The sequence below is a fragment of the Dama dama genome, chromosome 20 (genome assembly GCF_033118175.1).
Source record: "Dama dama isolate Ldn47 chromosome 20, ASM3311817v1, whole genome shotgun sequence".
Taxonomy (NCBI): Eukaryota; Metazoa; Chordata; class Mammalia; order Artiodactyla; family Cervidae; genus Dama; species Dama dama.
The window spans coordinates 52,870,383-52,884,908 of NC_083700.1; the positions used below are offsets into that span (position 1 = coordinate 52,870,383).

At 36.1% G+C, this 14,526-nt stretch overlaps 1 protein-coding gene across 5 annotated transcripts in view; it reads right to left on the bottom strand.

Annotated features, from left to right (window-relative positions):
* The window catches only part of ZNF326 (zinc finger protein 326), a 34,450-nt gene extending 20,267 nt beyond the window's left edge, over positions 1-14,183 (bottom strand). The window contains exons 1-5 of one of the 5 annotated variants that reach the window (XM_061121418.1): positions 14,020-14,183; positions 11,678-11,722; positions 4,163-4,198; positions 3,955-4,066; positions 1,458-1,599 (exon numbers count right to left, since the gene is read on the bottom strand). In XM_061121418.1, coding sequence (XP_060977401.1) covers positions 1,458-1,599; positions 3,955-4,066; positions 4,163-4,198; positions 11,678-11,722; positions 14,020-14,035 — 351 coding nt within the window. In that variant the 5' untranslated portion in view covers positions 14,036-14,183. Of the gene's footprint in view, positions 1-1,457; positions 1,864-3,954; positions 4,067-4,108; positions 4,199-11,677; positions 11,723-14,019 lie in introns of those variants that run through there. The other 4 variants (XM_061121417.1, XM_061121420.1, XM_061121419.1 and 1 more) reach the window with 4 other exon arrangements.
* Positions 14,184-14,526: the final 343 nt, after the last annotated feature.

Below are 14,526 nucleotides of genomic sequence, written 5' to 3' on the forward strand. Positions count from 1 at the left end.
TTGACTAGAATGGTGGAAACAAAGTACAAGAATACCTCTTTTTCTATCATGAAAACAAAATTGGTATTTGAAGTCTCTCTGAGGAAAAAAATCATTTGCCTAAAGTAATATACAGCATGGAAAACATTAAGAGTTTTCCAAATTTTCAAACTGGAATAGATTTTCAATTTCAAAATCCAAAGCCTATTATCCCAACTATTTTCAATTAATCTACAACCATAAAGCATGGTAGAACAGCAACATACTAGTTGCTTACATTTGTATACTATGCTTAGGAATACCTATCTAACCTTGAATAAATTGTTTCCAGGTGATTTAGTCACATCAGAAAAATCTTTATTAATTATCCATTAAAGGTGCAATGCATTTTACATAAGTAAAGAGTAACTGTTATAAATGCAAAATTTCTACACAAGTATGACAAACTATGCTGATGTACCAAAGATTAATGAGCAGTCAAAAACATGTGCCCTACTACATTTTTTTTATCAGAAGCACGTTCCTCTGCAAAGAGAATATTAAGAGCAACTGACTTCAAAAAAAAACAAACAATTCTTACATGGTGGCAAAAATACAATATTCTTTATAAAATCAAACTACATAATAACTCCACAATCTGTGTACACTTCCTAGGTAAAATTTCTTGTCAGTCTAGTTACCTAAGAATGTAAAGGCATAATCTTTATACTACATATCCTGAAATTAAATATTTGAAGACTAGCATATTTATTCATTTAAGCAGTAATTTACAAAATACTACTTCCTGGGAAGGAGCCATAGACATGTTTCTATAGGGAGGAAATTATTTCTCAATAGTAGAACTAGTGACAGAGGTAAGACAGAACACCCAGCAATAGAACATACTGAAAGAGAGTGAGTTAGCAAAATTATACTGACCACAAATCATCTACAGTCTACTATACATATCAACTTCTTCACCATGTAAACATGGCTAAAGTACCCTCAGCTATCACCAACTGTTAGTCTCTCTTGTGTTTAATGTGAAATATGAAGCTTTGAAGAAATTCTATGTGCTGGAGTTTAGCAGCAAAGTATATACGTTTTATCATACATTGCACCTTTAACCTACTCAGAAACTCCAAAAGGGTTCATTACCTTTAAAATAACCCAAGAACTGTCCCACTAGCAAAACTGCTAGTGTTTACAAGGAAAAATGCAACTCCTTTTAACCCCTTTTAGACCAAACCTAATATCCTCACCTTTTTAATAAAGGGAGATTTAGCAAAACTATATGAACAGTCATCTCACACTGCCATGTATTTTCTGAGGTACTGGGGAAACTTTTACAGGCAACCTAAAAATTATGCTTATGACTCAGCTTTTGCTTCAAAATACACTGGGATGAACAGTGTTTATTCTAGTTGAAAACCATGGTCTTGAAAGGGTTTAAAAGAGTGACTAGTGAAAAGAATCTGAAAAGATTCTGTTGTACTTACTCCTCGGCCTCGGCCTCTGCCTGTTGATGGTCCTCCAAAAGCATCATAGTTTCTGCTTCCAAACGTACTTTCAGGATAAGCAGGCGTTCCTCTCCCCCGAGAGCCTACAGGTGCAGGCTTCATATGGGGTGAAGAAAAACTGCTGTAGGAAGAGTAATTCTCTCTTCCTCTGTCCTCCATAAACCCAGGCCTCAATTTTGAACGGGAGTAAGGTGCTTCCCAGCTAGACCCGCCCTGGTTTCTACCTCCGAAAGAGTCAAGGCTATTCCGGTAGGAGCTCTCAAATCGACCACCATAACTACCTCCGAAGCGGCTTTGTTCGGGTTCATTAAAACCATAGCCAGATCTGTACAGATCTCGCCCACCCAGAGAAGACCTGGAGTCGTAAGACTCATAAGGTCCAAACCTGGAAGAGTTGCACAGTGAGGGAAAAAACAAAAGTAAGCTTACTAATGTTAGACAATTCAAAAGACAAATTATCAGATGACATTTATCAACTAAAATTCATTTATACCATACTGGTTTGCAGTTCTACTTTTATTCACACTTGATTAGGGCTGGGCAGTTCAACATGAGACCAGATAGAAAGCTATCTGAGTCAGTGTTTAAATATGAATTGAGTTAAGTAACCTTAGCTTAAATATCTGCTTTTTGGCAGCTTTCTATTTTATCAGAAAAGATTTGTCTGTCATTATTTAAGCCCAGCCCTAGTCTTGGAAAAAGTCATTTGTTAAAGTTCACAGACTACTCAAACTTTCTTTGAACCCATCTCTAATAGTAAAATACAAAATATTTACAACATTTTGGCTTTCAATAGGGACACAAATTGAAGACTACAAAGCTGTAGGCTACTTGTGACACAGAAGAGATCCTTTCGCACCCCCAATAATCTATATGACAAAACTGCTTCATTATGTCTACAGCAGTCAAAATTGGGAGGATTATCTGGTTATAAAATTTGACAACCTGCTAAACTTTGGTTAATGTTAATAATCAATTCTTAGTCACTTTTCACTTGTATACTAATAAATCTACAAATCTAGAAGAATAAGCACATTAAACAGAACATAAAAGACCACCAATATATACCCTTTGCATATGAATTTTCAAGGCAGATTAGAAAGAATACATTTTATAATGTCTTCAATTATTTGAAAAATTATTCCCTACTATCACATGAAATTATCACATAAAGCTACTCTAAAAAAGGGAGCACACAGTCTCCTCAAGGTTTTAATAGAGTGAACAGAAGAAACAAATCATACTTCTCACCAAAGCATGGATTACAAAAGTTGCTTATCTTACAACATAGTTTTATAAAGGCCCACAATTACATAAGATAAATTATAACATCTACATAGTTCACACACATTACATTTACAATGTAACAGGGCAGCAACTGATAAGGTAAAATATTTAAAACGTGTTACATTACTTCAATTATTTATCAATCACTAAATAGAAGGCACTTTACTTCAGAATCCTAGTAACCATATAAAAATCATTCCTCTTTTCAACTACATTTTTCAAAACATCTATCACATAAGCAAAATTGTTGTATCTATTTTCCTGATTTTTCTCTACTATAAACCATAATGGCACACTTAAGCAGAAAAAAGGAAAGTAAGCATCATTCAGTCCATCCTTAAGGAAACCAGATCCTTCAATTTATGAAGGACAATACTTTCAAAAAGTTTCCTAACTAGTTTTACTTATATCAATATTTAGTAGGAATCTCTGTGCCTCAAAAATCTCTGTGCCTCCTCGGCCTAAAATGTGGTCAACCCTAAAGTCTACAGCAGTTCAGCTAGGTTTAAGCTTTACACGGCATCAACAATGAAACATTAAGTACAATCAAAACTGTACTGCATTAAAATAAACAAAGATATTGTACTCATTCATAGCTTTAATATAAAGCTCCTAGTCTAGACCACAAGTGTTTCTGGCATAAGTAGAACCTGCCAATAAATAACCTAAACATGATTTAAAGAATATTTTTATTATTACAATATGCTCCTGTAATTCACTTTAAAACTAAAATTAAAAGAATAACTATCTTAAATGTTTCTTACAAATTGAGTGTTGCTAGACAGGTTTGGTTAACTTCATTCTAGTCCAAGACTGCTTTGCTACTCTATAAAGCAGTCCACATTAGTAAATACATTTTTGAAAAAATATAAGAAAAAGCTTCATAAATAATATTTCCAATAATATTTTTATATCATTTGTTTAGGGCATTTTAACTGACAAGGAGTTAAAAAAAATCACTGCTAAAGACAGAAAATCTTACTCTAGCATAATGAAATAATGGTTTTCCTAAAGTAATGTCTGCCAATGATGTTGAGATAGTTTTTATAACCATTAACACCTTTAAACATTTAAGGTGATTATTCAGTTCTAAATATAGTTTAAGTATCATAACATGCCTAGAGAATACTTAAATTATCTAGAATCTTATAGTCATCTATTTATTTGGCCAAGTGATGAAGCAATTTACCTGCTACCCCCACCACCACCACTGTGATTGTCCATGCCATATGACTGGTTTAGGTAGGAGTCCATGGATCTTTGACCCCCATAGGATCCATGGCCATAGTCACGATCCATCCCTATAAAGAGTTTAAAAAGAAAAAAAATTAAATGATGCTCACCTTTACTGGCACTCAAAAGAAGAATTTTTAGATAAATATCCTTGAATGTCAGACCTCCGTAAGATCCAGGGCCATAATCACGATCCATTCCTAAAAGATAGTCAATAACAAAAGGTCAGTAAAATACCATCTCTTCAGGAATCTCTGTATAAAACACAAGATATTCATGTCAATCACTTGAAATGATAATTCACTGCTAACATTTTAGCTAAATTCACACTAGACACTGAAGGAAAAACCACACAGATTATAATCTACTGAAAAAACCAGATCTGCTAATGAAACCTAATTACAAAAAAAAAAAACTATCAACCACAAAGTTCTACATTAAAATTATCTTCAATTTAGCCAATATTTACACAAGGGTACTACCATAGGGTCCTATATCATATAATCTATTGAAAAATCAGATTTGCCAATAAGACCTGATTTTTAAAAAAAAACTATCAACTAAAAAGCTCTATATTAAAATTATCTTCAATTTAGCCAATATTTATGTGACTAGGATACTACCATAGGTTCCTATGTCAGGTGCTACAATGGTACATAATAATTCTTATTCTCAAGAAAATAAGGTATTCAATAACGTCAAAAGGAAAAAGATTTTCATAGTATTGTTTTCTGCATCTAACTCCTCTCAAAACATCTAAAAATTCAGAGACAGCCTCATTTTAAATCTGCCCAACTGAAATTAGTTCACACAGTAATTGAAATAGATATTTTTAAAAAGTTAAATCAGAGTGGGGCCATTATGTGGTACTCTGCATATAAATAATCACTCAACATATAAATTTAAATATTAAAAATATTTAAATCCTCAAATACTTTGAATAAAGGGAATGAATGTGAATTCTAGCAATGTAAACACTAAAAAAATTATAATCAAAGCACTAAATGTATTTTATTACAATTCCTATAATTCCACCTACATCTCCACCTGACATGAAAAACAAATACAACAAAAAAGGTAATAAAAGGAATTTACTATGATTATAAAATTGAAAAAATTTTAAAACTGTTTACAATGTGTTTCCTATAAAGTCCTTTAAAAGTCTTCATTTATCACCCTAAGTTTTATGTACTAAGAGTATACACAAAGCAACTACATTTATTTTTTAAAAAAACACTAAATTGTAATTATAATTACATAAATACTTCTAGTCCTAACAACAAAATCTTGCAATTTTAAACCTGAAAGCAACCTAAATGATCAAATTTAACCTTTTCATTTGATAGACTGTGGAACCAAAAAGATGAAATGATTTTCCCAAAGTCTTATAAATATCAACCCCTTTAGCTTCGCACTATTACTTCTACAAGAAATGCTCTCTCTACTGCCCAAATAGTAGCTTATTGAAATTCTTTAATTTTTTAAAGTCCATTTCAAATACTAACCCTTTTAAGAACACCTTACTGATGTTGCCTCAATTGATTATCATCTCTTTTTTTTGAATATCTACAAAAGTCTGTCATTTTCACATGGTGTTTATGATACTCTGCCTTATACAGTATTCTGCTATCTGTGGCCTCATTTTTTTAATCTTTTTTTTTTTTTTTTTTTGACTGCACCACGCGGCATGCGGGATCTTAGCTCCACAATCAGGGATCAAATCCATGCACCCTAGGTAGGTGTGTGTAGTCTTAAACCACTAGACCTCCAGGAAAGTCCCGTGACCTCACTTTAAATGTACGCTAGTCTTGTGATCAGGGTCTCTTTTTTACTAATTTTTTATGTACCCCAGGCTTGCAGGTTTCAATAGCCTTGTTGACCACTAAAAGTTGCCAGGCCCCTTTCAGGGGATCCACAAGGTCAAACTATTTTTATAAACATTATTGATACTAAAACATTATTTGCCTTTTACACAGTGATGAAAATTTTTTTGCATTGAAGATGCAAAACCATCGGTGGGTAAAACGGTTTGTGCTATAGCACAAATCAAGGCAGTGACACCAGACCACACTAGTATTGACAGCTGTATTGCACACTTGCAGTAAAAGAATAAAATATAAAAGATAATAAAAATAATAACATAATCTTCACTTAAAGAATGTCCTTGATGAAGAAGTAAAAATTAGCAATTTTATTAAATCACGACCTTTGTGTATAGTTTATGATATTCTGGATAGTAAAATGGAAAGTATACATAAAGCAATTTTGCTGCATATCACTGCATAAAGTTTCATTAAGTGCCATAGTTCTCTTTAGGAAAAGCCACTGACAGCCATTTTTTACAAGGAACACTGTTTTTACTAAAAGGAAAGATGACATTCAAAAACTATGGCTTTCAGACTTGAGCATCTGGCAGACACTCTTTCAAAAATGAATGAAGTGAAACTGTCACCTGAAAGAAAACAAGTGATAGTATTTGTTGCCAAAGATAAAATTCAAGCACTCATGTGAAAATTAGAATTTAAAACTTGAGCTTGACAGTTTCCCAATACTTAAAGGCTTTTCTGATGAAATTGATACTGGTATTAATGAATATAACTTTTTAATTTCTACAATAAAATCTGCCAATATTTGAAAAATCTGAATAACTCTATAAACCAGTATTTTTCAAATAACTAATACCTGATATTACAGGATTACACATCATAAAAAGATCCATTCAAAGTACAACACATACCAATGAATTTTAATGACAAAAAGTTTACCAATATACAAAAAGTACTAATGAGATATTCTAAATGTTTTTTGTCTATACTAAGATTTCAAATCAAGTTCATATTAAGACAGCACACCTCAATTCAGATTATCCACACTGAAATTATCAACAGTCATACATGGTTAGTGTCTACTAGCGTCTACCACATCAGATAACACAGTTCCAGACTAATAAAAGTCATTTGTCTTTAGAGTTGATAAGTATACAATGTAAGTTGCTCATATCTCTCAAACAGAGGATAATTTTGACATTAAGATGAAGACTTCAAAATAAAAAGCTTTCCTCTAAAAAGTATTAAAAAGTAATTTTAGAGTTAGGTTCAGTTAGGTACACAAAACAAAAAAACTTAAACTGCTATTTCTGCTAATTTCTATTTTCAATCAGCAGAGGCTGCCTTTGGATACTAAATCTTTGAGGTTTTGATTCTGTATATTTCTACTTCACTACAAAGTCATAAATTACTAACATTTACTGAACACTCACCTTTGCCCAGGCCTAGAGAGCACACAAGGGTTAACAGAGCTATCTTTACACAGCAGTGTCTCTTGGTTTACTGTTCACAGTACTGTCACTATTCAGTTAGTTAAAAAGGAAAAGAGTGAAAGTCTTTATATATACTACATATGATCAGTGTTGATTATAGGGATAGAGTCTATAAGATGACCATGACCATTTACATATAAACTATATTCTTCCAGGTTACTGAATGAATTTAAAAACCACTAAAAATAAAGTTATTAAGACTATAACATATCTTTACTGTTAATAGTAAATGAGAACACGGATATACTGTACAACACAAGAAATATTGCCAGTATTTTATAATAACTATATTATATATAACCTTTAAAAATTGTGAATCACTGTTATATATCTCACATATTTAGCATTCCATATTTATTATCCCTGAATAAAATATATATTAAATAAGAAAGCTATTCACTCAAAATTAATCTGACATATTTTAAATCAAATCTACTCTACTGGTTTGATTACACCCTTCTGGCTCCGCTGGTAAAGAATCACAATGCAGTAGACCTGGAATCAATCCCTGGGTTGGGAAGATCCCCTGGAGGAGGGAAAGACTACCCACTCCAGTATTCTGGCCTGGAGAATTCCATGGACGACAGTCCATGGGGTTGCAAAGAGTCAGACACGACTGAGCGACTTTCACTTTCACTTTTCATAAATGATAAGCTCAACAAAATGCTAAGTTCACTTATAATTAACTCACAAGAGGTGTGGAGTAATACAAAACACAACTGACATGATCAAAATAACTAACAAGTTGTGTAACACTAAGTCGTGAATGAGACCACTTTTTATCACCTCCACACTACTACCATCATGGTACAGGCCACTAGCATATCTCACCTACATTACTGCAACAGCCCCCCAGCTGATTTTCCTGTTTTCATTTCTGCAACCTTTCTGTTCATTCTCAAGAAAATAGCTAGAAGAATTCTGTTAAGGTGTAAGTTAAATTATGTTCAATGCCCATTACCTTCCAATGGCTTCCCAACTTACTCCAAGTAAACAAACCTTTAGATAATCTATAAGACCCTAATCAGTGGTTCTTAACCATGGGCAATTTTGAACCCCAGAGGGGGTCAAACAATGAAAACATTGTTGGTTGTCACCAAAATGAGTAATGGATGCTGCTTGTATCAAATGATAAGAGACCAAGAATGCTCCTAAAACATTCTACAATGCATAGGACATTCTCCCACAACAAAGAATTTGGTCCAAAATGTCAATAGAGACAAAGTTAAGAAATCCTTCCCATTACCTCTTAACTTGATTTATTTCCACTTAATTTCATCATCTGTGATCTCCCCTTATTCACTCCACTCTAGCCATACTAGGTCCCTTGCCATTCCTAGAGTACAACAGGTACACACCCATTTTTGCACCTACTATCCCCTCTGCCTGGAATGCTCTTCCTCTGTATCTGTGTTGCTCACACGCTCAGTTCTTTCAGGTCTTCACTTTCTACTACTTCATGTGTGTTAAGCAAATTGTCTTTGACTTTCACTGCCTTCTGGCTACATAATCCTCCCTATTCTAACCTTATTTTAAGATCACTCAGCAAAAATCACCTGCTGTAGTCAAGCCCATCTTCTTAAGTCACTCTGAAGCGCACTGCGCTCGGCCTGACCTATGTTCCTGTTTTCCCTCTACCAGCAATGCCTTCCCGTTGTCGATTTACAGACGTATGGAAATACGGAGACAATGGCATGGCTTGCACCTTCACCTCCCTCAACTCGATGCCTTATTACCCTGTCAGTGATTCTTTCCCTTGCTAATCTCTTTTAAAAGTATAATACACACACACACACATACACAGCTGTCCCGTGTTATTATTCTCCCAAGCAATTGCTGCAATACAATAAATATTACTTCTTGTTTACTATTTCACCCCACTGGACGGTACACTACAAAGGCAGGACTGTTTGTCCGTTTCGTTCACTGCTGTATTGCCAGCTCCAATAACACTAGCTAATACAAAACACTCAGTAAATATCTGTTGAATGAAGTCAAATTACATCCCTGAAATTAAGTTCTTCATTTATAAAATGTAGATAACTCAGGCCTCAAAGTGTTGTCAAGCAGTGTTCTTTAACCAGAGGTGCATTCTAAAATGATTCAAAGTATCGATAGTTCTTAAAGCTGACACAGTTGGGACCATTTATCCTAAAAATTAAGATTCAAGAGGACTACAGTATGACCTAAATAGATACATTTTGAAAAAGCTCCACAGGGGAGTCTAACAATCACCCTTAAATGAAAACCACTACTAAAATTAAAAGAAAAAAAGAGTCTAACATTTAACTGTTAGAAAAAATCTAATTTGAAAAGATATATGAACCCCGGTTTTCACAGCAGCATAATTTACAATAGCCAAGATATGCAATAATCTACGTGTCCATCAATAGATGAATGGATAAAGATGATGCAATGTGATATATATGTGTGTATATACATGGAATATTACTTTTGCCATGAAAAAGAATGGAATCGTGCCATTTGCAACAACATGGATGGGCCTTGAGGGCATATGCTAAGTGAAATAAGTGAAGTAAGAATAATAAAAACTGTATGATTTCATTTATATGTAGAATTTAAAAAAAAAATCAAAACAAAACAAATCAAACAAATCCAAGCTTGTAGACATAATGAACAGATTGGTGATCGCCAGAGAAGGGGGTAGGAGTGGTTGAAATGGGTGAAGGGAGTTGAAAGGTAACAACTTCCAGTTATAAATAAGTCATGGGGATGTAATATACAGCATAGTGACTATAGTTAATAATAGTGTATTGCACATTTGAAAGTTGCTAAAAAAAGTAAATCTTAAAATTTCTCATTGCAGGAAAACTATATGTGCTGATCAAGGGTTTCCAGACTTACTGCTGCTGTGATCATTTCACAGCATGTACAAACATGGGATCACTCTGCTGTACACCTAAAACTAGTATGCTCGATGTCCACTACACCTCAATTAAAGCGCTTGTTTTTGAAAGAAGGTCATAATGTCAGTGACAGAAATATTTTAAGCTTTTTTTTTCCCCCACAGTCCTGTATGTTAAGAAAATAAACTTCTGACCCTCTATGATTCTGTATTTCAAAGTCCTATATTGAGGCATAAATTCAACTCTCTGGTACATCCTACTGGAAATCACGGCCTTCTATCATTCCAAATCTCTTTGGTAAAAGTACTAGTCCTGCTCACTCCAGTTTCCAATCCTGGATTCATTTTTATGCATCCTTCTCAATTTTCTACTCACTACTAGGCAGCCTGGAAAGTTCTGCTAACTTTCTCAAGAAATGGCTCAATATTTTTAAAATTACTATCATCACCTCCCAAGGTGTAAAATTCTTACACCTGAATTTATGAAACTTGATAATTCTCCAGTTTTCAATATAACCTACAGTGGATGAAAATTAAACTTCTTTTGGTAACTTTATTATATCACTCTCCTGCTCAAAAATATGTTTTTCAGCACTCAATATATATTGACTATTCCTATATGTTTAACTTTTTTAGCTGACATCAAATTCGAAGTTTCTCTAAATTCCTAGAGATGATAAGTAGCAATTAACTGCATGGTAATTATTCTCATGAAATGACACAGTCTTCATTTAGTAGTACATTTGCTTCAGTTTTATTTTGTGAATATATTACATTCTGTACAACAGTTGAAAGTTGCATTTTTCTGGCAATCAGGGAATTTAATTCCACTCTCTGGGGCCCTTCATATAATGCTTTTATAACCTCTTGAACTGTTCCATGCTCTTCTTTATGTTCTTATCCTGTCTGGCAAAGCCTTAACTCTAATCTAAACTATCAAAACTCCACCCCAATTGTATTCTACATATGCCATGATTTTATCTAGCTCTTTAGTCACTCTGATGTCAATGCTTATATTGACAAGGCTTTTTTATATGCTCTAGACAGTTCTTAATATACTAACACATTTGGACACATTAAAGCAAATGACCTCAAAAACAAGGTCAAAATGAATTATGAAAGAAGCAATATAAAACCAAGCCAATAATCCACTTAATCTACATTTACTCAATACCAAAGCCTCTAATTCAACAAAAATAACTCAGCTAGTTTCTTATAAGTCATCACTTAATACAGTCAGGGCCTTTTGGAATAAAGAACTCAGAATTCAAATAAAGAGTCAAACTAATCTGAATAGCCCTAAGGTTTTCTGATTCCAAATTTCCTAACTCAAATACTATATGTAGTAATGACAACATTAACACATCAAAAGACTAAACAGTGACTGAAACAAGGCAGAATTTCCTTTTTACATTGATACTTTAGCTGGGTGACAAAAAAAACGGAGATGCATTCCCTTAATGTATTTTAGATCAAATGAAAGAGGATACTCACCATTAAAGCTCTGATAAGTATTTCTGCAAGCAGAGTGTGTATAATCTATGAAGACACATTTAACAGAAAGGAATTAGTGCAATATTAGCAAAAATCTTGAATTATATACCCACTTACTAAAAACAAATACAATTTTTAAACTGCCATTAACTCAACTATCTACAAAAACAGGGTGTTAATAATTATATATACTTCATATGGGAAAATATATATCCCTTTCACTATCTCCCCAAATGGCAGGTTTATCATCCAAATCATGGTAATGTAAAAATTAGTTAATAAAACCTGATATATAATTACAGTCCAAAAAGGAGATCCAATACTGATTTATACAGCATAACAAAAGGGAAGGCAGATAAATTATATATCAAACAGTGCAAAAAACAGGGACATGTGAAAATCGATTCAATATATTTTCTTCCCAAGTTACTATTTCTCTTAGCACTTAATTTGCTCTCAAATAAGATTTCAAGATCTTATTTGAGAAATGCACATGCATATATGTGTATACCTGTGTGTGCTATTTCTATCCAGGATGTGGCATCATCACCAAAGATCATATTGATAATTTCTTCGTCAAAACTAATTTGGCAATTGTTAAACCCTTTAGTTAATTCTACTAACAAATAGGAATTTAATAGAGCAGTCCTTTGGATACAATAGACTCCAACTACATCACAGAGGATCAGAGTCCCACATATTGTCAGGCAAATTCCATCCCTCAAATAAAGCAGTAGGGGTAAGGAGGGAGCATGAGAGAGGGAACATTTTATCACTGACATTGTTTAGAATTTTATGATTCACATTGTTTAGAACTGTGGGCAGATGGTGATAATAAAAAGTAGACATGCTAAGACAATGGGTTCCTTCATGGGGGGAGGGGACCATTCCCGTCACTCCCTTCTCCCACACTGGTAGTTTCTGCTGCACCTTGGGTGTTAGTACTGTCACCAAAGTTTGGTGTGAAAACACAGCAACATATTTTCAAAATTCATTCTCGAAAAAAATAATAATAATAATAATAAAATAAAATTCATTCTCAACTCTGGCATTTCAAATACTCAGTTTAAAGGTATCGATATCAAAATGAGTCAATGTTCAACTAAAACAAACACTGGAGTGTGCTACTGTTAATATCTGAACTTCCTATTTCAAAGTAACTTAAAAGTATCCACAAAAGGTTATTCCAGTCCCCTTTCATATACTTAGACTTGGCAGCTTTAATTCTTCGTGGCATGAAATCAAATCAAAGGTCAAAAGATCATTTAATCAGGCTCAGCATATTCAAAGTTAATGTTTTTGATTGGGTTAGAGGCTTACGACTAATTAGTGAAGCCATTTTATTCAGAAATGCCCGGTAACTCAGGACTAAATTCAGTTTATTCACATCCCTTTTCATGTCTCCCTAGTGCTGTCATTACGTACTCATCTTACCCTGACACCAATCACTATAAAAGTTGGGCAAGATTTGAAGATAATATGAAGACCAAATTAATTTTATTTCGTGAGTGTATGAAACGGCTTAAAGAACTGGCGTGAGAGACGACCGAAAGGTAGTGCTCATTTAATTAATCAGCAGTCCACCCCCAGGCGGCTGTGTACAGGTCTGAATTTGAAGGGCATGTGAAGCTGTGCCATAATTTTGACTAACTTAACACACTGTCCAGAGAAAACACTTTGGTTCACAGAAGCATTTTAAATTTAGGGATTAACGCCCGGGCACTGTCTGTTGGCGGATAAACATCCCACTTTGCTAACCAGAAATACCTTACGTTCCATTCTGGATAGAGATCTACTATACTTAATCACTTACAGACGCCCTTTAAACTCATCTTAAAAACTAAGACAACCAAGGAACATGATCATGAACAAGCCTCAGAAAATTCTATCTGGAGAGTAGTAACCTGGAGTTGGGGATTTACTAAAAGGACGATCTGGGTCGCTGCCCACCGGGCGAGCGCGAGCCGCGGCGGGGGAGGCCCGCTCGCCCTCTCGCCCAGAACGGGAAGTTGGAGGCTTCCTGGCAATTTGCTCGCAGCGGGGCGGGGGCCGATCTGGGGACTCGGGAGGCCGCGGCGCTCTGGGAGCTTCCTTCCCCGCGCCGAGGCCGGAGCGGAATTCAGGGTCGCGGGCCGCAGAGGGCGCCGGGCGGGGCGATCCGGGCGCGCGGGTCCCCACCGAGGCCGACTCCAGGCACCGGGCCCGAGGCGGGCAGGCGGGCGGGCGGCCTCTAGGCCCGCAGAACAAAGCCCACACGGCCATCTTGAGACGGTAAACAGACCCCGGGGGCAGGCCACCCCGCCTGCCGCCCGCCGCGGTGACCAGCCAGAGGCCGCGCTTACCGTCCTCGAAGTCCATGGCGGAGGCTCGGGGCCGACGGCCTCGGCGGCGCTTGGCTAATCTGTGGCCGGAGAAGAGCACCCGTGACCCGCGGTTCCACACTACGAGTCAGCGCGACCAAGAGCGGCGCTACCGGCCCGGGAGCCGCAGGCCACAGCGAGGCTGGGGGGCGGGCCCGGCCGGCGCTGCCAGCCGCCGCAGCGCGGCCCGCGACTGGCTGGCGCGGGCTGGTGGGCGGGCCCTAGAATGGGGGCGGGAAGCAGGTCCGCTGTCACGCTCCCAGGTGCTGACCCTCTCGGAGTCGCCGAGGGATAAGGAAGGTTAGAAAGGATCCCAAAGACTGGCCGGGCTCAAGGGAAAGAAAGCCGGGTTTTCTGGAAGGTCGGGCTGAAGCCCGCCATGTTTGATTCTGGCAAGAGCGAAAGGATCTGCTTGGAATACCTTCCTCCTGCCCGAACTAGTATACCACGTGCCGACCTTTCCCTTTTTATTGGCTGATAATGACTGAT